At 47.8% G+C, this 23,901-nt stretch overlaps 8 protein-coding genes across 11 annotated transcripts; 5 read left to right on the top strand and 3 right to left on the bottom strand.

The window, feature by feature from the left end:
* The first annotated feature begins 1,148 nt into the window (after positions 1-1,148).
* BDBG_05472 (uncharacterized protein) lies at positions 1,149-4,470 on the top strand. The gene has a single exon (XM_002623918.2). It carries the CDS (start codon positions 1,561-1,563, stop codon positions 3,628-3,630), a length of 2,070 nt encoding a protein of 689 aa, XP_002623964.1. The 5' UTR covers positions 1,149-1,560; the 3' UTR covers positions 3,631-4,470.
* On the bottom strand, positions 4,060-7,192 carry BDBG_05471 (60S ribosomal protein L10). The gene is made up of 3 exons (XM_002623917.2): positions 5,825-7,192; positions 5,390-5,565; positions 4,060-5,315 (listed from the first exon to the last, which is right to left on the bottom strand). Exons 1-3 carry the CDS (start codon positions 5,867-5,869, stop codon positions 4,865-4,867), a joined length of 672 nt encoding a protein of 223 aa, XP_002623963.1. The 5' UTR covers positions 5,870-7,192; the 3' UTR covers positions 4,060-4,864.
* On the top strand, positions 6,166-11,102 carry BDBG_05470 (CFEM domain-containing protein). 4 transcript variants are annotated; one of them, XM_031722170.1, is made up of 9 exons: positions 6,166-7,133; positions 7,301-8,151; positions 8,251-8,386; positions 8,458-8,642; positions 8,698-8,734; positions 8,795-8,862; positions 8,936-9,321; positions 9,437-9,504; positions 9,574-11,102. In XM_031722170.1, the coding sequence occupies exons 3-9, from the start codon at positions 8,335-8,337 to the stop codon at positions 9,954-9,956; spliced, it is 1,179 nt and encodes a 392-aa protein (XP_031578989.1). In that variant the 5' UTR covers positions 6,166-7,133; positions 7,301-8,151; positions 8,251-8,334; the 3' UTR covers positions 9,957-11,102. The 4 variants fall into 4 exon arrangements, with proteins under 4 accessions (XP_031578989.1, XP_002623962.1, XP_031578990.1 ...); XM_002623916.2 differs by having other exon boundaries at positions 8,449-8,642; XM_031722172.1 differs by having other exon boundaries at positions 6,191-7,133; positions 8,251-8,642; positions 9,574-10,381; positions 10,536-10,699.
* On the bottom strand, positions 9,590-11,666 carry BDBG_05469 (60S ribosomal protein L30). The gene is made up of 4 exons (XM_002623915.2): positions 11,334-11,666; positions 11,120-11,224; positions 10,983-11,032; positions 9,590-10,588 (listed from the first exon to the last, which is right to left on the bottom strand). Exons 1-4 carry the CDS (start codon positions 11,407-11,409, stop codon positions 10,490-10,492), a joined length of 330 nt encoding a protein of 109 aa, XP_002623961.1. The 5' UTR covers positions 11,410-11,666; the 3' UTR covers positions 9,590-10,489.
* A 1,981-nt stretch (positions 11,667-13,647) lies between these two features.
* Positions 13,648-15,688, top strand: BDBG_05468 (uncharacterized protein; the record flags this gene model as incomplete). Its single annotated transcript, XM_002623914.2, has 2 exons — positions 13,648-14,299; positions 14,367-15,688. The coding sequence occupies 2 exons, from the start codon at positions 13,648-13,650 to the stop codon at positions 15,686-15,688; spliced, it is 1,974 nt and encodes a 657-aa protein (XP_002623960.1).
* Positions 15,689-16,776: 1,088 nt separating this feature from the next.
* On the top strand, positions 16,777-17,519 carry BDBG_05467 (coatomer subunit zeta; the record flags this gene model as incomplete). The annotated part of the gene is made up of 2 exons (XM_002623913.1): positions 16,777-17,141; positions 17,276-17,519. 2 exons carry the CDS (start codon positions 16,777-16,779, stop codon positions 17,517-17,519), a joined length of 609 nt encoding a protein of 202 aa, XP_002623959.1.
* Positions 17,520-18,040: 521 nt separating this feature from the next.
* On the top strand, positions 18,041-21,719 carry BDBG_05466 (tRNA threonylcarbamoyladenosine biosynthesis protein; the record flags this gene model as incomplete). The annotated part of the gene is made up of 4 exons (XM_031722169.1): positions 18,041-18,073; positions 18,121-18,189; positions 18,259-19,874; positions 19,937-21,719. The coding sequence occupies 4 exons, from the start codon at positions 18,041-18,043 to the stop codon at positions 21,717-21,719; spliced, it is 3,501 nt and encodes a 1,166-aa protein (XP_031578988.1).
* BDBG_05465 (tRNA threonylcarbamoyladenosine biosynthesis protein) lies at positions 21,325-23,900 on the bottom strand. The gene is made up of 2 exons (XM_002623911.2): positions 23,769-23,900; positions 21,325-23,664 (listed from the first exon to the last, which is right to left on the bottom strand). Exon 2 carries the CDS (start codon positions 23,488-23,490, stop codon positions 22,018-22,020), a length of 1,473 nt encoding a protein of 490 aa, XP_002623957.1. The 5' UTR covers positions 23,491-23,664; positions 23,769-23,900; the 3' UTR covers positions 21,325-22,017.
* Position 23,901: the final 1 nt, after the last annotated feature.

The raw sequence follows: 23,901 nt of genomic DNA, 5'->3' as shown, positions 1-23,901 counted from the left end.
GGAAAAACCACATCGCGTATCAAAACTGGGGTCCACCATGCATGCGCGTGCGAGAAAATAAATCAACCGTCGTCAAAGCGCATCAGTACCACTCAAGGAGGAAATAGTTTCATATGTCGATCAAAGGGGTTCTTAACAGACTGCGAAGTTGCATGTCGTCGTCGCTCGTGTAGATACGATAGATGCTCAATCGGCGTCACTGGCCCAAAATTGGATATAAGAGGTATCCAGCCGGTGGCATGTACTGGGGATTCGTTCATGACACATATAAATACTCATAAACAGTTCGGAGGGAGGTTACGTTGTGATGTCGGTCGGGGGAGAGGGTGGTAGGGGCGGTAGAGGTGGTGGTGATGGTAGAGGGGGTAGAGGGTAAGGAGTGGAAGTGGTAGAGGGGGCTGCGCAAGCGAAAAGCGAGCGTAAGCGAGCATTTGATGCTTGTTAGCTATTATTATTATTGTTCTATCGTTGTGTTCAGTGTCAGACTGTCAGCCCAACATATGTCCAGATAAAAAGTGGGCTCTTGCTGAAATGTGCGTCTAGGCGTCTGGTATGATACGCGCACAGTACTCCATAGAGCACTTATAATCCTTCCCAAGGCTATGAGTGGCCAGAAACTCTAGCGAATTCGTATCTTTAAAAGAAGGGCACACTCAAGGAACCAGAGGCTTCAGCCGGGGCATCCGGATATCAGTTTTTTAAACCCCCACCCCCTGGAAGAGGCGCGAGATCAAGGTCTCCTGGGGGAATTGGTAGGATCAAACACTAATCCAGGCCCAGTTCTTTTAACGTTTCCCAACGCGATCCACGCTTGCTAAGCACACATTATAGCGGATTGCAATGCGATTATAAGTCCTTTTTGTTCAGCTCGTTTGTAGAAAGTTCCATTTCGACCACGAAAGCAAAATAGGTAACTTCAATAGCCAATGGCTTGCCACACACCTGGTAGAGTAACGCAGAGATAATGTACGCCCAGTACATGTACAGTCCATACATACATGCAACTTTTTGCAGGCTTGGGCACTGACAAGGGACGATCCATGGTGGGGGCGCATGTCCATTGTCCAGTTAGAAGAATGTAACCGGGAGATATTGACCTCACCGGAGGATAAAAATGACCAAAGTCCCCTTCAAAACGATTAGATCATTTTGACTACAATAAAGAGAGATGCGGTCTCCATAAAAAAGAAGCTATTTTATCGCAGGTTAGCCTATAGCACGCCGTGACCCTTAGTCAGTTGACTCCTATCCGCATCGTGTTTGTTGTTTTAAGTTGCTCCCGGCCGTGTTTAGCGGGGAGCGGGTGGTGGGTGTGGGCAACTGCGTCACCTGTTTTTCGGTCTCGTCAGCCGCCAGTCACATCCAACCAACATCGATCTCCGCAACCTCACCTGCTTCAAAGACTCAACCTGGCCTCACTGAGTTCTCTCCTACGACGGCCCTTCATCTTGTTCTCGTGGGCAAATTTTCATATATTCTTATTTTTGCTGTTGTGTTTGAATCTGTATCTCCTTTGCCGTTGTTTGGAGTGGGGTACCGCATTACGTGTCTACCTTCACCATGGCATTCCGTCTACCTACACATCCTCCACAGAGGCAACAAGCCTACACTGGCGCCCCTCAGCCCTCCAGCCTCGAGACCAGGTCTACGGCTGCGTACTTGCAACGCCCCCAACAGCAACAACAGCAGCAGCAGCAGCATCAACAAGTCGAAGAGTCGACAGAATGGGTCCTCTTCTCGCCCTCCCACGCGGGCTCCATTACGGCCCGCACCCATACCACCTCCACTGAAAGAACACCGCGCACAGCTGGCCTGTCGCGAGTCAGTGATTTTGGTTCGCTTGACACTGCTGCCCAATCCCAATCTGAAGATGAACTTGATGAGGATGTGTTGGAAGATGATACCACAGAGCTTGACAGCCTGGACGATGGCTTACATGCCTTTCGCGAACCTACTAGATACAGGATAATATCTACTCAGGCAGGCCCTTATGATACCGCCATCCTCCCAGCACATGACGGGTTAGGTTTGTTTGCCCCGTCGAGCCAGGATGTACAGGATCAGCTCTGGCAACATGAACAATACAACCCGCGACGGTGGGGTGACGGTAGACATAGAAGGCGGTCTAGTGTCCAGAGAAATTTGGAGACTGTTGAAGAAATCCAGGCTCGCGAGTTAGAGCGCGAGAGATGGCAGAGAATTGAGCAGTGGAGGATGGAACAGAGCCGTGCTTTGTTGCAGGAGATTGAGAAGGAGACGAGGCGGAGAAGAAACAGCCGCGCAAGTCATACTGGCGAAAGATTAGTAGTAGCTCGACAGGCTCTTGAGAGTGATGCGGGGAAAATCGATCTGGAAACTAATGCCTCCGAAGCTGGTACTCAAGAATCCCGTCTTAGCCAGGATTTAGGATCGCATGATTATGATGATGATGATGCTGCAGCTAATGAGTCCTTCTGGAGAAGGATCACCCGGAAAGTCATTCGGGACTTAATTGGTATCGATGACTCCTTACTTTCAGTCATCTTGGGTGAGTCGCTTGTCCCGACTGAGAAAAGAGAGCAAGATGAGATGTCCGCAGTGAACGATCTCAGCGATTCTACATTAGATGGCTTGCACCATCATTTGGATGGGGACGAGGTCCTGAAAGACGTGAGTGACGCTCCTCACGCCGACGATCATTGGCATGAAAGGCTCCTGGAGCGTATTGCTCGCGAGTTGGGAATTCTGGTCCATCAACTATGTGAACATCCAGGTGCCTTCAGCACTTATGTTCGCTCTTCAGCATCTATTTCTAAACAGTATGCTGGTATACCTATTTCTCCACCTCCTTCGACACCCATAGCATCTGTCTCTCGGCCATTTCCCCTGTCTCGAACCGCGTCAAATAATACCACATCCAATCTTGCGTCAACATACTCTCCCCAATACGAATTCGGCCCCACCCTCCGAGACGTAGCTAACGCTGCATTAGAAATTGGGGAAGAAGCACCCCTCTCCCCTTACGACCCGAATACCCAGCCTGCGCCGCTGACGGCAGGTCAAATCCCCCAAAGCAGCGAAGCCCTCTCAGAAGCCGCCCGCCTTGAACGCGAGCGCGAGTATTGGGAACGCGAGCTAGATATCAAAATGGTCTTCCACTTCCTGCGCAGCCGCTTTAGCAAAAACATCCCCTTCACAAATGACGACAACAATAACAAAAACACGTCCCCTCGCCGTCGCAGCTCCACCAATACCACCACCACCCTTTCAACCCACCCAACAAATCAACAAGACTCTTCCCTCCGCGCTGCCATAATCCGACAACATCACCCCCTCGTCGCGCGCGCCCATGCCCGCTCCCAATCCCAAATCCAACGGGCCATGGCCCGGCAGCATGCCCGACAACCTTCAACATCTCTCTCGAGCCCTGCCATGGCTGGGCCCGCTAGCCCAATCCTCTGCCATCATATCCGCCGCCCTAGCTCCAGTTGCGCAAGCCAAAGTGCAAAGATGTCTGTGGTCTCGGCGAAGCGGACGATGGCTGGCGGTAGTGGGTCGAGTCGACATTACTGGGATATTGGGGGTAGCGTTGGGAGCGGAAGCGTGGTTGTCTCTGCGGTTGGAGGGATAGGGAGTTGGCGCGATGTTTGAAACGAATGTTTAATTATTTATGCTCTAGTGGTGAATAGCGAACGAGGTCATCTTCGCATCATTGGTTTTTTTCTTCTTTCTTCCCCCTTTAGCCTTTCTTGGACCTCGATAAGCATATATGATTCTATTTGCTACCTTCTCGCGTGGAGTAACATGCTTTCTTTCTTGTGTTTTATCTACCTTTTTTCATGCTCTGCCCACATACACATTTGAAGTATATCACGGAAAGTGAATAGATGGCTCAAAGGGCATTGGAAGGCGCGTCGGAAGAGGGATTAGGGGGAGGAATCCTTGGGCCAGGCTAGATGGGAATGGATGCCTCTTTGGTTCTTGTTTTTCGAATGATAGCATAAATGACCTTTTGGGAGCACGGAAAGGCGCGTAGAGGGAGGCTGTCTATTCTCTTACATGTATATATGAAAGCAGTTTGGTAACTTCAAATTAGTTGTTTATAAGCTAGATATGTGGCCGAAGCAATACTTGAGACCTATATCTGGGTGGCCACACACTGTGTATGCGCTGCAACACACCACCAGCTAAAGAATTACACATAGTGATGATCACTGAGTTACTGGCATATCAACATATTTCTCACATTCCCAAATAATTTGTTAATAATCTCACTAGGATTCAGTTAAGTGTGACTCTAAGTATACACATACAGAAGAATGACTACAGATCATGAAGAAGCAGAGACACAGAAAGACTACTGTAGAAACATTGACATTTTATATTGTAGTCTTATGAAGATCAAAGATATAGATTTGAATAAATGTGACTTTCATTCATATTTAAGAGTCATATAAACTGACTGACTGACTTACTGATACTCAATGTTATTTTCACCAGTTCATAATCATCAGTGTCTAAGAGAGATAGAAAAAGAAAAACTCTTCTCTATTGAAATTCACTGAATAAAATAGTCAAGACATCTGTAGAACTGTAAAATAGTTATGAGGATTCACAGATCAGAGATAGATCTAGAATGCATGAACTTGTTACACAGTGCCCATCATATCAACAGATTCCCATGCTTTTCATGATGGATCAATGAAAATCCAATTCCACAAACATTACACAGACAAGGATGGAGTCCCAGGGATATATCTTATATTTTGTTTGTTGAATCCTTTTTGTAAACGCTTAGATTTGTGTCATAAAACAATAGAAAAAGAAAGAAAAAAGGAAAGAAAATCAAAAAAAAAAGCTAACTTCTTCCCATTCATTAACAAATCTATGCTTGCGACAGATTCTCATACGCCTCTGGGAATCGCTTCATGTTCTCCTCAATGTTGCCCTTATTTCTCAAGAACTGAACGTAGGCACCATCAATCTTGACACGGCCCTCTTGTCTGAGCTGGATGTACTCCTCACGTCTCAGTGGGGTGAAGCCCCAGTTCTTACTGACAATGATCTTCTGACGGCCGGGGAACTTGTACATGGAGCGGCGGAGAGCCTCGACGGCGGTAGCACGGTGGGCATCACGGGTGCGAACGCTGAGAAGGATTTGGCCAATGTTGACGCGAGCGACGATGCCGTTGGGCTTACCGAAGGCACCACGCATACCGGTTTGGAGTCTATCCGCGCCGGCACACGACAACATCTTGTTGATACGGACGACATGGTAGGGGTGGGCGCGGACGCGGAGGTGGAAACCTTCCTTACCGGCGACCTTGACGAGGTACCTGGATTGGTGATATGGCATCAGTAAAAATATTGCTTACACGCGGGACTCGATTTGTTGTGGCGGGCTACGTACTTGTTGGCGCAAATACGGGCAGCTTCAAGAGCCTCAGAGCTCAACTGTTCGTACTCGTTGGACACCATGTGCACACACAGAGGGAACTCATCGACATTGGCCTTCTTGCGACCAAGATCAAAGATACGGATCTTAGGGTCGGGCACACCGCGGTTGAAGCGGGATTTAGGATATGGCTATGGCAAAAGCTCAATTATTAGCATTTGACATAGAATTTTGGCCCCATTTAGTTTTCAGTAAATGCGTCAGCAGTCTCCTGTCACATCGCACGCCGAAAATCGCACACGGAGCCAGTGATAGACAGACAGGTGCTTTCAACAACAGTCATTGACGTCTCCTTGCTCGGCTGGTGGGCATGCGAAGTTTCGTCTTTCCCCACAACGATGTTCATGTCGAAAATCAAAAGGAGCAACAGGAACATCAGCAGCATCGTACCTTGTTCTTGCAGTAGCGGTAACATCTCGCTGGACGACGTGCCATTTTGTCGGATGATTAGGAGCAATGACAGCACTTCCTGCGAACTAGGTGATATGTGGTTTGGCGGTGTTGTCGGTCGTTGTCGTCGTCGTCGTGGAAGAGATTCCGGTTAAGTATTCAAGTGTTGCCGTTTTTGATTTCCAAGCATCGGGGCTAGTGACATCACATGACCATACCCTAAGCCCTAATATCCTAAATAAGACATCAAAGGGGGAATTGATTACTAATCGTAAGCCACTGGCGAGTAGTCACATGACTTTGATATCAAACCTTCCTCAAACAAGAAAGGAAGGCCTCAACTCCAGATGGCAAAGAATGACGATGATGATTGCTAGCAACAAGCTAGAAGCCTCATCTGCTGACATGCTCGCTGATATGCTTTAACTACTGCAATCAACCGTTGCAGTAGAAACTTAGCCTCAGACCTAACGCATTCTAACACTGAAGTTGGGCATCTAAGGGGCGTGTCGTCAGAGATGCACAGCCAGGTTTGATGAAGGTATTACTATATGCTCTACATCAATTCTCACTCTTAAGGCAAAGGCAGAGGGATTCACTCAGGCGTTTTCCGTGAGTACCGAGGCGACATTATTGCGATGGGACAAAAATTTCGCTGGGACATCCGCGATGTTTTCTAGATGCGGAGACTTTGGGATCACGCACCTAACGTCCAAAATGGCATATTTTCCGAGCAGCATGCCATCTCCTTTGCCAGGTCCCAGGGGCCAGGAGCATGGTTAAAGTTTTCATACTTGGCTTGCCACTTGGCTTTATGGCAGATTGATTGGCCAAATTGCTGGGAATATGTCGATAGTATTTGGCGATGGGACATGAAAAAGCCTATTTCAACCTGTTTTCACACGGCCGCTGATGACTCTAATAACAGTTATCTACAGGATGCCCTCCAGACACTCAACGGATTTTATGCATCGTGAGCCATGCCTAACGAGGCGTGTATTCCATTCCTACTAACCCTCAGCAAACGCCAAGTCCTTTCAAATTCGAGTTTTGAAATCTCATACAAGGCTGAAGCGCGTTTCACTGTTTGACGTAGCCAGAAAGACGGGGTGACATCGGCTTGTTACGTCTTCGTTGTGGGCAGGGCAGGATTGTCATACTACGCAGCGTACGGAGTGGTGAACAGAACTTGAGAAACTTGATCTCTTGCCAAGGTATCTGCAGCATGCAGTCTCCGCTTTCAACAATTTCCCGGTGCCACTCCTGAGTCGGCTAGGCTTGAAGGAGTTGCGATGATCCTGGATCCCAAGTGAGTAGTGATTTCAGTTGAAGTTGCTTGTCTCGAGTTGCGCTCCACCACAAAAACCCTATCCCCGGCTAGGCACGCGCCACCCGCGCTAGCATCGGCAGCACGTGCTGTTCGGACACGGCACCTGGTACGAATCGTCAATTGTCACATTTATTAATTCAACAAAGAGCCACACAGGTACCGTAGAGAGATGTAATATGCCTGGACAAAGCCTTCTTTGAAGTTTGCCGGACCCATTATTACCATGCAACCATTATTGTTCCCACTGTTGGGGTGGAGAAACACTGGGGTCCAGAGCCACTGACAACTGGAGATACCAGATTCAACCCTGGGATGCCTTGAACAAATGGGGCATCGGTCCACTATCTACTTTGCGTCCGAGGACCGAAGACGAGCAGGCACAGAAGTATTTTGAATTTCCCTTGCCTTCATAGTATTCCAGAGCACCCGTGGATGCTGGCGAGGTCCCTGATCTGGCTCCATGGAGAAGAATATGTGCTCTAACCCAGCTCTTTGGTCCCAACATCGTTAATATCCGCTGTTCTTTTGATTTGTCGTTCGTATGCTACCCCGACTCTATATCTACGGAGTTGCTGTTTTGCGTTGCCCCGCTGCCTCCTTATGCGATCGACAGAACACTGGTGAAGGCTTCATTCAGCATTGTGCTCTGAAGGCCAGCAGCTTTACATATTCGACCCCTCCCCCATTTCTTTTCTTCCTATCTTGGCATTATCTGTTCCAGGTCTGATAGGGCATTATATTCTCCATACTATACTCAGGGATTGAAGTACCAAGTTCAATTTACAACTAATCAGTTGGATTTGCCAGGTGTTGTGTGCTGTCAACTATTCCATATGTGGTCTGGGTTACCTAGGCCTGTCTAGCAACTACGTATAAAACCGCAAAGCTGAGGGGATTCCGGTTTCTGCTTGCCCTCGCGGCTGGCTTGGCCTCCCTAGCCACAGCAGCAGGCGTTGAAACGCGAGCGGATTCAATCGCCGATTTACCAACATGTGCCGTAGGTTTTCTACTGCAGCAAGCTTACCTGCGGCGTATTATTTTCTTATTGACTCTTTGGAGAGAGTGCGCCTGCTAACTTTCAACTGATGCATTCTAGACAAAATGTTTTTCCCAACTAGCTCCAGAGTTCCCCTGCCTTCTCCAGGATCCAACATGCGTTTGCTCGGATGACAACCTGGCGATGGCTGTCGAGAATTGTGTCCTAGGACGCTGCACATTTAGAGAAGCCCTCAGTAAGACCTCAGGCGCTTGATATTGTCACCGTGGATCTCCTAAACCTGGTTACTCATTACAGTATTTAAAGCTGCGAAACGTATCTCAGAAAATCTCTGTGGACACTCTGAACGAGACAGAACGTCCTTGGTTTCAATATGCGGAGTAACGGGACTTGCTGTTGCCTTTACCGCATTCATATTGCGCATGATATCGAAGGCACCATACTTTGGTGGACAGTTTCATGCAGATGACTGGACCATCACAGTCGCTATGGTAGGCTTCGATATTGATATTCTTGATCTTCGACAATATGCTGATAATTTATTAGGTATTTGGTATACCTTTGGGTGTTTTGTCGGTACCTCGTAAGTATCCTCTCATTGGAGTTACCTCTCCTGGATTATTTCTCATTCGGAAGTGTATAGTCGCCAATGCCGGTCTGGGGAAGGACATGTGGAATGTTCAGTTTGACAAAATCACATACATTCTTAAAGTGAGTCGCTCCATCGCATGGTCTGTGGTCTCAACGAAAGAACATGGTGTCAACTAACCTTCTAATCATTCAGGTCTATTACGTACAAGAAGTAATGTATTTTGTCACCATGAACGTTACGAAAGTATCCATATTGTTCTTCTACCTGCGAATATTCCCTTCACACAAGTTCAAAATCGCCTGTTATGTCGTGATGAGCGTTACCATTGCCTATGGGACTGCGCTTGTGTTTGCCGCTCTGTTCCAATGTAACCCGGTCCATCTGGCCTGGGAACATTGGGATGGCGAGCATACGAACTACAAATGCAGCAATATCAATCTCATCGGATGGTTGAGCGCAGCAATAAATATCGTTTTGGACATCGTCATTATCACCTTGCCAGTCAAGCAACTTCTAGGATTATCGTTGTCAGTGAAAAAGAAGATCCACATCCTACTAATGTTTGGTGTGGGATTTTTGTTAGTTTCCCCTTTCTGACTCCCATCACTACCAACTTCGTTCATTGCACAGATTGTACCCTTTTCGCGGTCACGAAGGAAACGACTCAGTTCTAACAAGGGAAAAAATAAACAGCGTCACAATCGTCAGCATAATCCGCCTGAAGTCGTTACTTCAATTTGGTAACTCCCATAACATAACCTGTACGTTCACTTCTTCATACATATCACCCCTCGCACCGATCTTACCTCCTATTCTGACAAACTTAATAGGGGATCATGTTCCCGTCGGCTACTGGAGTACTATCGAAGGGCATGCCAGCATCCTCTGCGCATGTATGCCGGCAATCCGTGCTCTCCTCCGCAAGTTGTTCCCAGCGATGTTCGGCGACCGAACCGGTGCCTCGTCCAGCGGAACTAGGAAAATACGCACGAACAAACTCAGTAGCAGCAATGTTAAAATATTTTCTTCTCAAGGACATGTTCCGCATTCGCCGCTTTCACCACGTTCGCCGCATGCGAGGAATTCTCTAGGGAAAGGTGGTGGGACGGTGTCTTTAGAGTCAGATATATTTCCCTTAGTCGAAAGAGGGGAAGTAGGCCCTGGGCATGGGTTTGGGAGTTATACAATCGTTAAGAGTGTCTATGAAAATTAGTAAGATTGGCCAAGGTATATATATATCACGATAAGCACGACGGAGTACGGTTTGCTTTTGGACGGCGCGTTGTTTTAATTTTTAATTTTTAATTTTGATTACGATGTGTGGCCTCATATTTTAATTTATAAAACTGTTTACGATTCCAATCGGGCTTCAGGAGATGGAACAAAGTGAGATGAATCATTAACAAGCAGCAGTTCTGCGTCTCTCCGGATAAATTGGATTTTGGCTTCACCATTATGTTTTTGGCTCTGCATTTGTCGACGTCACGTTTATTTTGTTGTGTTTCCATTTTCTCATGTCCAGTTTCATTTCCAGGCTAGTGGCTCAGGTACGGTACAGTACATACACAGGCTCCAGCTAGGAGGTAGAGGGAAACTAAAGAGTCCGCTATTTATCTCCAACAAGCAAGGCCCAACAAGGCACCTGCCGCCCTTCCATTCCATTCCAAATGCAATGGCGGTGGCAGCAGCACCCTCCCACCTGCCTCACAGAAAAAGCATCCCGTCATCCATACGAAATGTTTTCACTTAAGCAGTGGTGCCACTGAGGATATCGGAGTCACCAGCATCCAAGATGGCCATGGTGGAGCATCTGAAGAGCTTTCCGCAGGCGGTTCCAAGCTCGATCTAAAGAAAGTGGAGCAAAAAAGTTACTTTCCCACAATTTCCATCCCCCGCATTCGTGGGAAGGAAAGAGCGGAAAAATAAAAGTATTCGATAGTCAGCGATTTTGGTTCGATACCCTCCAAAGCTTTTTGTTTCTTGTAAATGTTGCAGGGAGACATGATAAAGCTTCTTCGCTGGGTAGAACATGACTACATATATCGCCCGGTCCGGCTCGTACCCTCGAGCTCGACTCAGCTCCCGTGTGTAGCATGGCTCATGGAGCTCAATATCACATGTCACGGTGGTGGTAATGAAGTTACGGTTTTCTGAGTTGAGTCGAGACGAGTCGAGCCGGTGGATGGAGCATGCTGGGAAAAGAACGAGGGGAAATAGTATGAGATTTGGCTTAGCTTACGTTGTTACCGGAGAAGTGGTGGACACTGGTCTTGGAAAGCATGGAGTAGTCTGCAAAAACGAAAAACGAATTGTTAGCCATAATTCTTTGGGCGCATGGGTCATAAACTAGAAAAATAAATATAAGATGTTTCTTACATTCAAGCTCACTCTTGCGGAGGGGAGGAGTGTTGCCGGCAATGATGACGAGCTTGGCCTTGCCGGATCGGAGGGACTTGAGGGTAGACTTATAACCCAGAGTGACTATTCGAAAACCGATTAGTCTGAGCGCCCATCAAATCTGCAAATGAAGCAAGCGATCGAATCGATCGTCTTCACAATGAAATATTTCTCAATAGCAGGATATGCTCACCCTTGCCGGACTTCATCACAAGCGCAAGCCGCGAGTTGATGTTGTCGGTGCTCTTCTTAGCCTTCTTTGGTGCCATCGTAACGCGTTAGAAATGCCAGGAGGACTCTCTAAAGGTATGAAATTGAAACTGGTGGGTTTTCGCGCTCCGGCAGGAAATGGAGATTGGCGATAGAAGAGGTTGACGTTCGTATGTAGCTGGGTGAGTTTTAGCGAATTTTCGAATGGAATTTTTGTGTGGGCTGGAAAAAAACACGGACAAATATTTTTCCGATAGTGCAGTAATTAATCTGTTATGTAAGCGCTACCTTAATTTGTTTATTATGTTTGTTTTCAAAAGTAACACTACATACAAATTTTGGTGGGGCGGTACAGGGTTGATCGAGAGTATTTGATCGGGAAGGTTATTTGACTACGTTACATTCTCCAGGAACGAGAATATTATTTCTGTTTATCTAGGGCATTAAGTAGTCTCGATAACATATTGTCCAGCATGCTACTCTCCGAAGCTATGCTCTGCCGATATGCTTCCAGAATGCAATGCATCTTACGCATAGCATCCGCAAACTCAGCGCATCCGTCAAATGCTTCGAATAGTAATATATAGGGCCATACACGTAAATTTACGAAGAAGCTCAGGGGTGAAATCAGCGGCGACGCTCCCCAAGAAGCAAACTCTGAAAGGGTGCATGTCCTTATTTATCCTTAACTTCTGGATAATTGTTACTCTCTCCCAGGCCAATCTGGCCAATTTCTGACATTTTGCTGGGAATCTCCACTGTGAAATCTGTAGCAGTTGGAGTTTATTTTCCTTTAAAAGGTACGGATAAGTACTATCTATCGGAGCGGAGACACCATATTGCGAGCTGCCCATTGGAAAAACGTGCAAGATCTAAGCAGCTGTTTTATTGTCGCCTTTCAGAGTTGGACGTGCCCTGAAAGCAGGAAATTTGGCAGAGAAACATTCCTAGGTTGTAAAGGTTTAGGACTCGACATGGGTGGTTGGTGCCAAACCAATATAAAGTCTTTCAATCCTAGCTTCATAAATATCAAACTTTTGCCCAAATCAGTGGCGGCCAACAGGGCAACCTAACACTCTTGCTGTTTCACAGTCTTGAATGACTAGATTAGGTTTTGTTTGGTCTTTGCTCCGTCGGCTCATTTGTTGCCAGCAACTTGGTGCCCGGGAATGGGCGTGCAAGCAAAACAGGATAGTGTCCTCCTCAACCCAGCACGCGAATATGTGAGTGACACGTCAAATGGGTTACTAAACATAACGGGAATGAAAAGAAGTCGAAGCTATTGCGCAAGTGATCAGATTCCTGGGCAGAAAACGTACACTTGATACATGAGAATGAGACGGAGTTGTTTGAAGGCGCAATCGTCAGTTGGCACTTAGTCCGCTGCTGGACACAGGCTGGCACAAAGGGCATATAAGCAGTGCGTGTTCGTTTCAGAAACTACAGGAAGAGAATATCAGCGTATAGAAAAGCCACCTGTATCCGTTATCCGTCCACGCTACGCTACCCAACCCGCTTTGCAACCTCGAATTTGATGCCCAAGACTTTTTATTTGGCCGGTCTTGGCGGCCGTTGCCCAGCCCGGTCTGAATCCACTATTCTCTTTAAGGACATCACGTGCTTAAACGCCAGACGAACCTCGGGAGCGCAAACTGGCAACGACACGCTTTGTCCTATTTGGGAAGGGTTCCCTCCTGATTGGCCGATGCGGTATGGCTATTTCCTAAAATAGATTAGCGTGCCAAGCCCGAGGGTCCTTCGTTGGTTGCCCGGAAATTACGTCGTATTGTTCGTTTGGTCACGGCCGTACATCAAAAAGGCGGTTATTGCTTGGGGAGACCAGCCACGGATCGGAATGGCAGGCAGGTTCTCGGTATTTAATCCGTCTGTATTAAGTATCAGCTCTGTATCATCCCTTGATGAGGTCAACGCCTTGTCTCGAGACAACAACAACCAACTATTTTTTTTCCCCAATGTAAGACACCTTCATCATTGACTCTTATAACTGTTACTCTTGCTAGCCATTCATCAAGAGACTATTCTATCGTTACTGTCAATCTGTCCTCTACTTATTGTCAGCTGCCATCCTCGGGATAAATCAAAACGCAGTGGCCCTCTCACAGTCTCGATCGAGATCTCGCATTCATAGCCTATTCGTCGTTGTTACCTTTGACAGCGCCCCCCCCGACCATCTCAGCCTTTAAAAGACACAGTTTCGATCAAGGCTGCTTTGATTTCTTGTTGCAAACACATGTGTTAATACGAGTTGTTCACTTATATTTTCTCATACCGGCGCCATGTCCGGAACTACAAGAAAGGCCTCCCATGGGGGAGGTGGTCATAGAACGTCAACCACGGACTCTGCAGCAACTTCTCCAACCGCACGAATGCCCTCACATTCGACCCAGTCTTCTGTTAATGGTTTTGGACGATCCCCATCTTCAAGGCACTCCCCTGGCCCTGTCTCTGCTCGAGCAGCAGCCCGTAAACCCGGCGCGGGCCGGTCCAACCTCAGCATGAGCTCTGTACCCAGAACCTTCTCGAGTCCCTCAGACGACGATGCCAGAGCTCAAAACGCCGCTCTCATCGATGAACTGAAAGAGCAGGTTCAAAAAGCGGAAACTGTCTCTGACCAATACCGGAAACAACTAGGCGTCCTGCAGCTGAGGCTTGATGAAGCGGTTAGCGAACAGGAGAGACTTGAAGAGCAGGCACATGAAAAGGACAGCGCATTAAGCGCGCTCCAGGGAGAGGTTAAAGAATTGACAAGGCAAATTCGTGATCTGGAGCAAGCTCATGAGACAGAACGGGTGGCCATGGCAAATGAAAAGGACCAACAAACAAAAAGGGAGGAGGATTTAGAGTCAACTATTCAGCGTCTGAAAGAAACCATTGCGCAGAAGGAATTTCGTATCAATGTGGAGAATGAGCGTAACGTCTCCAGATCGCGTAAGTTTCCCTTTAAAGCTGAACTAAGATGGCTTATGTGATTGTTGACCTGCCCCCTTTTTTATAGCGAGTTTTCGAAATAGAGCCTCGGCAGATCTCGAGAACGGGCAATTCGCGCCATCTTCCCAGCTCCAACGCAGCCCTTCCCGAAACAATTCAAAGCTAATTTTACAAAAGGATAAGCTCATTGAGTCTTTGAGACTCGAGTTAGCGGAAGCCCAGATAAAGCTTGTCGAAATGGAAAATCTAGGCGGTGGCCGCCAACATGACCTGGAGCGCGAACTTTTGGAAGCTAGAATGGCAAACGCTCGCCTGATGGAAGACAATGAGAGCTACCAGCTTCTTCTAAGTGAGAAAACATTGAATGGGGATTTCTCCAAGGGCGATTTCATGCATGAGAACAACCAAGAAAACCGACAGGCGAGCAGTGGGCTCGGGTCGCTCGCAGATGAGCTTGAATCGGTTGGCGAAGGCGGAGATGCTGACTCCCGTCGACGCCTCGAAACAGAGCTTAAATCCCTCAAAGATCAAAATAAGGCTTTGAGCCTCTATATTGAAAGGATCATAGGGCGTCTGCTCCAAACTGAGGGTTTCGAGCATATTTTGGACAAAAATGACACCAATCCGTCGGCCCTCGTGAACAAAACGGCCAATACCGATAAGGATCTACCTCCACCTCCCCCACCGTCAGACAAAGTGGAAAGTACCGGGACATCGTTTCTTCAAAGGGCGAAGTCCGTTGTGTCAGGTCAAGCTACCCGACCCAAGCCCAAACCGCGGACAATGAGTAATCTTACACAAAGCCCAATCCATGAACCCCAGCCTGAGGCCCATCCTACGGTCAATGAAAATCCGGACACTGCACCAAGTATCCCGCTACACCGTTCACGTACAATGCACCGGAGGACCCGATCGGATCAAGCAGATGGTACCGCTGCTGCTGTCGTAGGTCAGATGTACCGCGGTCCATCACCCAATGGCCCTCTGAGCCCTGGAATCAGCCCTACACTCTCCTCAGGGCAAGGATCGTTCTTCAATTCTAGCATCGCATCAAAACGAGCATCTGTCCCTGTCGGTTCCATCTCTAGCAGGGCGTACGATCGAGGATTGAACAGCACACCTAGCGTGTCAAGCGATCGCAGCGGTGAGGTAGGCTCAACTGAAGGCACATCCAGCCCTCAGCGCTCCAGCCCGGGCATGAATAACTATACCGGCGCAGTGATGACGCAGAATAAATTGCGACCTTTGCGCCTCGTCCAGGAGAACAAGGAGCTTGAAGGCGGGGACCAAGCTGACGAAGAAGCACGTAAGAAGGCGAATCGCGGAAGCTGGATTTCCTGGTTCAATCGCCCTGGGCAAACCGATCCTCCAAATGTCACGCCCACCTGATTCGACAACTTCAACCATTCTTTCATGTGTTATGCTTTTTTCCCTCCTTCTTTTGGACAGCGTTATACCTGTTGGACTTACTACGGCCAATTTTTTTTTTCCTCATCTACAAGCCCTTGGGGATAATGTGCAAGTTTTACAGGTTCTCATTTACATGTATCAAAGTTCCTTTCCCAACTGCCTTGGCTCTTTTATTTACATTTAAACCTCACTTCACCATGTTGATATAATCTTTGGTAAACCTTAATTTTGATTTAATTTTCTTTTCTAGGAAGATATTGCAAGACCGCGGGCTACATGAATATACCAGTTAATATGCAGGGCGAATTGCATGCTCTAGTGTTGGCTAGAACTGATTGCAAGATAAGCCCACCCGCTTCTTACGTTTTATGTTTTATTTCCTTTTCTCTTCCCGTAATGAAATGGTTTTGCATTTTCGTGCTTTGATATATCTTTATTTATTTCGCCCACTTTTTCTGCGTTACAAATCCCATCTCTGGTCCATGAATTATTATTTACGATTGAACATATTTACTTCCTTTTGCTTATAAATGTCCAGGGCGGCGATAGCAAATTGTGTCTGGCTCTTGAAACTGATGTCGCGGTATCCCAATCCCGTACCTAACCCCTATTTCTGTTTATTATTCCCTTAGTATAGATATTAATACTGTTGTTACATCCATCTCCCCTACCTCCTATTGTGTCATATATATGTTTACTATGTTTTTACCGGTCTATTTTTGTTAGTAGACTTTACATTCGCTTTCTTTTGTGCCATGGGTTGTTGCTCAATGTTGGTGCCAGCTGAGGTCCTTGGTTTCATATTCCCGAAATATCTCTCTTTCACGCCTAGATATTCAGATTTAACAAGTAAGACAAGACCAGCAGTGGTGCTATCTAATTATGAAATTTTATTTCTCGACTTCGTTCGAAAAGGGGGCGGATTGTATCACGTGATTTATAGACAGCTCACTCCGGCCAGCGACTGTGGCCTGTGGTCTTGAGCATTATTATTATCAATCCATCATAAACACCTCAACAGAAATTCCCACCAGAACCCTGCTTCACATACAACCCGCGCAGTCAAGATGCCGGTCCCAATATCCCTCTTCTCCGTCAATGCGATCCTTATAATGTCCACGGATGACTCCTCGAGGATTTTTGCGAAGTACTACTCCCCTCCACACCCTCCTGCCGGCACCGCGGCCAACTCGTTAGACTACCCTGGCGCAAACCCGTATCCCACGGTAAAGGACCAGAAAGCGTTTGAGAGTGGCCTGCTAGAGAAGACTGTCAAGCAAACGAGTGATATTATCCTGTATGACAATCGGGTCGTGGTGTTCAAGACGGAAGGCGACGTGATGCTCTACGTCGTTGGCGGGGCGGAGGAGAACGAAGTTCTGCTGTACAATGTTGTTCTTGCGCTGAGGGACTCATTGAATATTTTGCTACGGTATGTGGTGTGCAGATATTTTTCCTGTCTTGTGCATTGGACCGTTTAACATCAGATTGATCTTCTTTATTTGATTTTCTTCTGTTCGTTTCAAGCTGACGAGGTTGGCGTCCCTTTTCGCACAAATCCCATAGGTCCGGCGTCGACAAGCGCAGCATTATCGAAAACTATGACCTTGTTTCGCTAGCGGTGGATGAGATTGTCGACGACGGCATCTTCCTAGAGACCGATGCTGTACATATTGCCTCGCGTGTCAGCCGTGCTCCAGCGCAAGATGCCCCAAATATGAAGGGGATCGATTTGTCGGAACAAGGCCTGCTGAATGCTTGGGAGTTCGGCAAGAGGCGACTTGCGGAGCAGTTGAGGCATGGTTTGTGAAATGACGGGGGTTTCTAGTTTTTGTTGGATTCTGCCGGCTTTTATATTTTGTGCTGGCCCTTGTTTTGTCGGGGTATAGCTCTGGGCAATTGGCGTAAATGGGTGCTATTTCGTTTTTGTATGTGGTCTTTGAGCGAGGGATCTTTTATTTTCTTGCGGAATATTTATAGAATGGATTTCCCCCTAGGTTTGCATGTGCTTAATGTCTATATATCTCTTTCTTGTGGTTTACCAACCGAAGAGTCAGCGCATATTAACTAGACAAGTTATTATTGCATTTCCTTAGCTCCCCAGCTCATCCCAGGTGTTTGGATGCCATCCTATGCACACAGAGTATTAAAAGACCCGAATTCTCGTAAGATAACTGTTCGCGCAGTATTAAATCTCGAAGATTTATTGCCCCACCCTACGTCACTCCAAGTCGCCCCAAGCGCGTTTTCTTCCAAAGAGAAGTGTAACTTCCGGACAATACACCTCTTCTCACTACAGTCGCCCAGTCACCACTCTAGAACTAGGTGAAAATGAAGCAGCGATTCTCCTCTCTCGATGTTAAGGTTCGTCAATGCCGGTAGTTTTGTCTCCGCACTCTAACTTTGAGCAGGTCATATCACGGGAGCTCTCACAGGCTTTGGTTGGTCTTCGAATTTCAAACATCTACGACCTATCATCGGTAAGCAGTTCTATTCCCTCTCTGTGCACACGGCCAGACCTGGTTTACTGAGATATATTTCTCTCCTAGCGAATATACCTCTTCAAGCTAGCCAAGCCAGACACAAGAAAGCAACTCATCGTCGACACCGGCTTCAGATGCCATCTTACAGAGTACTCTCGCACAACTGCCGCCGCTCCCTCGCCGTTCATTGTTCGCTTACGCAAGTTCCTGAAAACAAGAAGGGTCACGGCCGTCACTCAAGTGGGCACGGATAGGATCATCGACATTGAGCTTAGCGATGGCAACTTCCATGTCCTCCTAGAGTTCTACGCAGGAGGAAATATTATCCTGACCGACAAGGAGTACAAGATCGTTGCACTCCACCGGATTGTGCCTGAAGGTAATGACCAGGAAGAGGTTAGAGTGGGCTTGCAATATGTTCTTACCAACAAGCAGAATTATAATGGGGTGCCGCCATTATCTATTGAGAGATTAAGAGAGACGTTAGAGCAGGCGAAGGATGTGGCGGGGTCTGGAGAGGGTGCGGGGAATACCAAGAGGGCGGAAAAGAAGCAGGCCGAAGCACTAAGACGAGCTGTCTCGTTGGGATTCCCTGAGTATCCGCCTCTGCTCCTTGAACATGTATTCCATATTACTGGTGTTGACCCGAGTTTAAAACCGGAGCAGGTACTGGGGGATAACGAGCTGGTGGAAAAGCTCATGTTGGCACTTGTGGAGGCAGAAAGCGTCAACTCAAGTCTTTCGACCGCAGATGACACTCCAGGTTATATTGTTTCGAAGACAGAAATTAAATCTGTGGAAGATAGCGAAGTGACTGCTACTGATCCATTCAAGTCGAAAAATCTCCAATATGTTGATTTTCATCCCTTCGAGCCGAAACAGTTTGAGAATCAAGCTGACATGGCAATTCTGAAGTTTGACACCTTCAACAAGGCTGTGGACGAGTACTTCTCATCAGTCGAATGTCAGAAGCTGGAATCGAGACTTACTGAGCGTGAAGAGATGGCCAAGAGAAAACTCGAAGCTGCACAGAAGGATCAGGAAAAGCGTGTTGGGGTGTTGAAGGAAGCTCGGGAACTTCACGTGCGCAAGGCGCAGGCGATCGAAGCCAATCTATTACGCGTTGAGGAGGCGATGAATGCAGTCAACGGGTTGATAGCGCAGGGTATGGACTGGGTAGAGATTGCTCGTTTGATAGAGATGGAACAGACTCGCCAAAATCCAGTAGCAAAGGTTATAAAATTACCGCTGAAATTGTACGAGAATACGGTTACGCTACTCTTGGGGGAGCCTACGGAAGATGAAGAACCGATGGATGAATCTGATGAGGAGGACGAAGATGAGGAAAGTAGTGAAGATGAGGAGAGCGAGAGGAAGCTGGGAGGTTCGAAGAAACCAGAGCAGCAACTACAGCAGCAGCTATTGTCTATTGATATTGATCTTGGGATCTCGCCCTGGGCTAATGCAAGACAGTACTATGAACAAAAGAAAGCTGCCGCCGTGAAGGAAGAAAAGACGCTAATGTCGGCGAAGAAGGCTATAAAGAGCACAGAAAAGAAGGTGACTGCGGATCTTAAGCAGGCCTTGAAACAGAATAAACCAGTGCTTCGGCCTGTGAGGACACCGTTCTGGTTTGAGAAGTTCATATATTTCATATCTTCTGATGGATATCTTGCCTTGGGGTTCGTCACCACTCATATCCTACTGTGCCTGACTTATTTTGTCATACTAACTCAATGAGCAGCGGAAGAGACGCCCAGCAAACGGAAATCCTGTACCGACGACATTTGAAAAAGGGGGATGTATATGTACACGCTGATGTTCAAGGAGCTATTCCCTTCTTCGTCAAAAATAAACCTGACACCCCAGATGCTCCTATCCCACCAGGAACTCTTTCACAAGCCGGCAACCTTTGCGTAGCAACTTCAAGTGCATGGCATTCTAAAGCCGTGATGGGTGCGTGGTGGGTAAATGCAGACCAGGTCTCCAAAACTACGCCTTCAGGGGAATACCTGGAAACGGGTGGCTTTGTTATTCGCGGCGAGAAAAACCAGCTTCCCCCAGCTCAACTTCTTCTCGGGTTTGCTGTAATGTTTCAAATCAGTAGTGAGAGTATTAAAAATCATACGAAACATAGAGTGCAGGATGATTCGTCTACTACAACGGGTGTGAAGGAAACTCAGGGGATGGAGGAGTTGCCATCAAGACTCGACCAACAAACACCAAGAGAGTCTGAAAACAAGGAGACATATCATCAGCCTGAGCAGAATGATAGTTCGGATGAAGAGAACGGTGAAATTGAAGAGAATACGGACGATAAGCGAACAAATCCCTTCTTACATGAGAAGGCCGAATCGAGCGACTCCGACAGTGAAGATGGGGAGTCCAAAATTGGGGAAGATAGGCCCCAGGATGTCGATGCCAAAGATGAGAGAGAATATGATCACGCGGAGTCCAAAGCTGTGGAGGAGGCAGCATTGGGAGGAAAGGAAACATCGTCCCAGGAGGAACAGGCCGGTTCGGAGCCGCATACGGACTCTGCGGCGGCACGCCCTGCCAAACGCCTGTCTGCTACGGAAAATGGTCAATTGAAAAAGGGTGTCTCCATTGAACAAGCCTCCACGCCCCCTACCGATCCTGAGTCGCGCTTGACCCCAAACGAACCATCACGTTCCTCAACCCCAAACATCCGTGGAAAACGAGGTAAAAACAAAAAGATCGCCACCAAATACCAGCACCAAGACGAAGAGGACCGTGAGCTCGCGCTCCGCCTCCTGGGCTCTGCTCCTAAGCCAGATAAGCTTCGCGAAGCGGTGAAGAGGAAAGCAGATCGACAAGCCGAGCTTGAAGCCCAAAAGCAACGCCGTCGCGCACAGCACGATCGAGCCGTGCAGGCTGAGCGCGAACGACAAAAGACACTGCAGCAGCAGGCGGGGACACAAGGGGGTGGGGATGATGCCGATGGCGGTGATATACAACTCGATGATGCAGATACTGCTGCCGATCTTTCTTGTCTTCCTTCCCTGATTGGCACTGCTGTGGTAGGTGACGAAATCGTCGCGGCCATTCCTGTCTGTGCACCCTGGATGGCTCTAGGCCAATATAAGTACCGGGCAAAGTTGCAGCCAGGGCCTCTCAAGAAGGGAAAGGCTGTCAAGGAAATTTGTGGGAAGTGGGTTGTTGATGCGACTGCGGCTGTGAATGCTTTGGAAAAAGGGAAAGGGAGACGGAAATGGAAAGATGAGAGTGAGGTCGAGGTGGTTGAAGTAGATGCGAACAACGAACGGTTGGATGGGGAGGAGAGTGAAGGAGGTGATGGGGCCACTCATGGGCTTAAGCAGTTGGTCCAGATGGAGTTGGAGCTTATTAAGGGGTGGAGAGAAGCTGAAATTATGAATACTCTCCCTGTAGGCAAGGTCAAGATTGTTTCTGGTGGTAGCGGTGGCGGCGATAAGGTCGGGAAGGGGAAGGGTGGAGGGAAGGGTGGGAAGAGTGGGAAGGGTGGGAAGGGTAAAGGAGGTAAATAGTAAGAATGGGAATGTTTGGCTACGTCGAGAGATGGAAATATCTATGTGTATAATACTCCAGTATATACCAAGGGGCAAATTATCATTTTGAATCCAAATATGAAAGATACGAAGGGCGTGGTCTAACTTAAATCAGCATGATAACGTGTATGGATGCTTGCACTGCACATGATCATGAACTACGTTGTTAGAGGTGCAAAACTGTAACCAAAAATCTATGTATTTGTTGTCTATCAACGTGGAGGAAAGAATACCAAGAGGAGATAAGACGGGGATGATGAAAAATATTTGCCCAATTTCATCCTCGAATCTCCTCCTCAGCCGCTTTTCGCAGCCGGTTCATAATCGCAGCTGCGAGATCGCCTTCAGTATCCGAAATGCCCTCAACATATATGATGGAAACATTCTTCTCATCTAAACCGCGTAGGGCAGAAAATAAACCCCGTGCAATAGAATCTGTGTCTGGGCCGATATAGATATCGAATAGCTCGATTGGAGTGCCTAAGTTGAGCTCTATAGACGGGAGGAGTCGAAGGCAAGTTGATTGGTAGCCAGTTACGTGTGAAGAGGAATTGAATGGATTCGTTGGGGTATTGGAAATACTCGGTGTTTCGGAACCAGCTGCGCCATTGCTGACACTACAATCATTACCCCGGATGCCCAATCCCTTCTTCCAGCACTTGGTCCTGACAATCCCCACACGAGGAATGTCAGGCTTGGCTTTATCCCCGTTCTGTCCCTTATGGCAAGTAAGCCCTACTAGATCCCTGAGCAGCCTGCTTTTAACAGCTTCAAGGTCTCGACCTGCTTCAAATAGAACAACCTTGGCCTTTGGTGAATAATGTTTATATTTCATCCCGGGAGCGCGCGGGACCTCTTTACCCTGCAATGCGCCATCTTTATACCCAATTCGAACTTCCTCCCAACCGGGACAGGCACGTATCTCTTCAATACCAATTCCTCCCGGCCGGAGTACGGCGGGTGGATATAGTAGCCCGTCAACCACAGTGCTTTCCACCCCAACGCCAGAGGGTCCTCCGTCTAAGATCATATCAATACGCCCTTGTAGATCGGTATATACATGTTGAGCGGTGGTGGGGGATGGCTTGGTTGACGCATTTGCGGACGGAGCGGCAAGCGGCCTATCGGCGAGATATATGAGGAGCCGCGCAAGTGGAGAAGATGGCATTCGAACACCAAATGTAGGAAGCGTAGATGTGACCTCTGGTGCGAGTGGGGAAGGTGTTGGGTTCGGTAGGATGATGGTCAACGGGCCAGGCCAGAATCTACTTATCAGAGGCTCGTATATTAGGGGAATGAGATTCGTTTCTCCTCCTTGTTGAGATCGCTTCGTTCCCGAGTCGGATTTGCCATCACGCAAACTATCCGATGGCGATAGAAGGAGACGTTGTAATTGTTCTCTTGAGCTCACATGGACGATGAGGGGATTGTCCGACGGTCTCTGCTTTGCTTTGTAGATGCCCTGAACGGCAGCGCTCCGGGTCGCATCTGCGCCTAACCCGTAAACAGTTTCTGTAGGGAACGCCACTGGTATATCGCTCGTGCGCAGTGCTTCTGCCGCCTCAAGCAAAACTTTGGCCTCCGGATTCCCTCGCTCATTTTCTGCTGTCCACTTTTCGACCAGCGTCTTCGTCGTGTCCTGGATTGAAAAATTCAAGCTGTGCACGGGAAAGACTCTAGTTATCCTCTCTCCTGCCTTTCCGTTGGTTTCTCTAGGGGCCTTCCCCAGCAGACCATTCCGAGCTGTCATGGCTTGGGGAACTTTTTGCGCAGTCGGGAGGCGGAGAGCGGGGAAGAGGCGATTCAGATTTATTAATGCCGTTTTAGCGGCTGGACGGTTAGCTGTCCCTTTCTCCTCCACAAGCGCGGCAACCTGTATTATATGATAGAAGTCCCCTTGGGTATCTGGTGGTCGGAATCGAAACTAAAAATACGCAGCCCGGTTAAATAATGCCTGCGCGATAAGTTTACTTGTAGTGGAGTCACAACAGGCTGGATCAAGGCGCATAGACGGGGTTCAATACGTACACTCTCAGTCGATAGAGTGGAATATGTATCATCTCAGTGAGACTTGAGAATATTTTAAAAATCAATAAATGTCATAGACAGGGACTCATTAGGGTAGCGTTGGGTATCTGTGGTTGAATTTCTGGACGTGAGA

The sequence above is a fragment of the Blastomyces gilchristii genome (genome assembly GCF_000003855.2).
Source record: "Blastomyces gilchristii SLH14081 genomic scaffold supercont1.11, whole genome shotgun sequence".
Classification (NCBI taxonomy): domain Eukaryota; kingdom Fungi; phylum Ascomycota; class Eurotiomycetes; order Onygenales; family Ajellomycetaceae; genus Blastomyces; species Blastomyces gilchristii.
Note: the sequence above shows the minus strand (reverse complement) of the source record. Positions and strands in the feature narration are given on the sequence as shown.

Coding starts and splice junctions, on each gene's coding strand:
- BDBG_05472 (XM_002623918.2), top strand. CDS start 1,561: ATGGCATTCCGTCTACCTACACATCCTCCACAGAGGCAACAAGCCTAC.
- BDBG_05471 (XM_002623917.2), bottom strand. CDS start 5,869: ATGGCACGTCGTCCAGCGAGATGTTACCGCTACTGCAAGAACAAG. Junction 5,566..5,824: donor ACCGCTACTGCAAGAACAAG/GTACGATGCTGC, acceptor CTTTTGCCATAG/CCATATCCTAAATCCCGCTT. Junction 5,316..5,389: donor GCCCGTATTTGCGCCAACAA/GTACGTAGCCCG, acceptor TCACCAATCCAG/GTACCTCGTCAAGGTCGCCG.
- BDBG_05470 (XM_002623916.2), top strand. CDS start 8,335: ATGGCTGTCGAGAATTGTGTCCTAGGACGCTGCACATTTAGAGAAGCC. Junction 8,863..8,935: donor AAATCACATACATTCTTAAA/GTGAGTCGCTCC, acceptor CTAATCATTCAG/GTCTATTACGTACAAGAAGT. Junction 9,322..9,436: donor ATGTTTGGTGTGGGATTTTT/GTTAGTTTCCCC, acceptor AAAAATAAACAG/CGTCACAATCGTCAGCATAA.
- BDBG_05469 (XM_002623915.2), bottom strand. CDS start 11,409: ATGGCACCAAAGAAGGCTAAGAAGAGCACCGACAACATCAACTCGCGG. Junction 11,225..11,333: donor TGTGATGAAGTCCGGCAAGG/GTGAGCATATCC, acceptor GTTTTCGAATAG/TCACTCTGGGTTATAAGTCT. Junction 10,589..10,982: donor ACCACTTCTCCGGTAACAAC/GTAAGCTAAGCC, acceptor CACTTTCTTTAG/ATCGAGCTTGGAACCGCCTG.
- BDBG_05465 (XM_002623911.2), bottom strand. CDS start 23,490: ATGACAGCTCGGAATGGTCTGCTGGGGAAGGCCCCTAGAGAAACCAAC.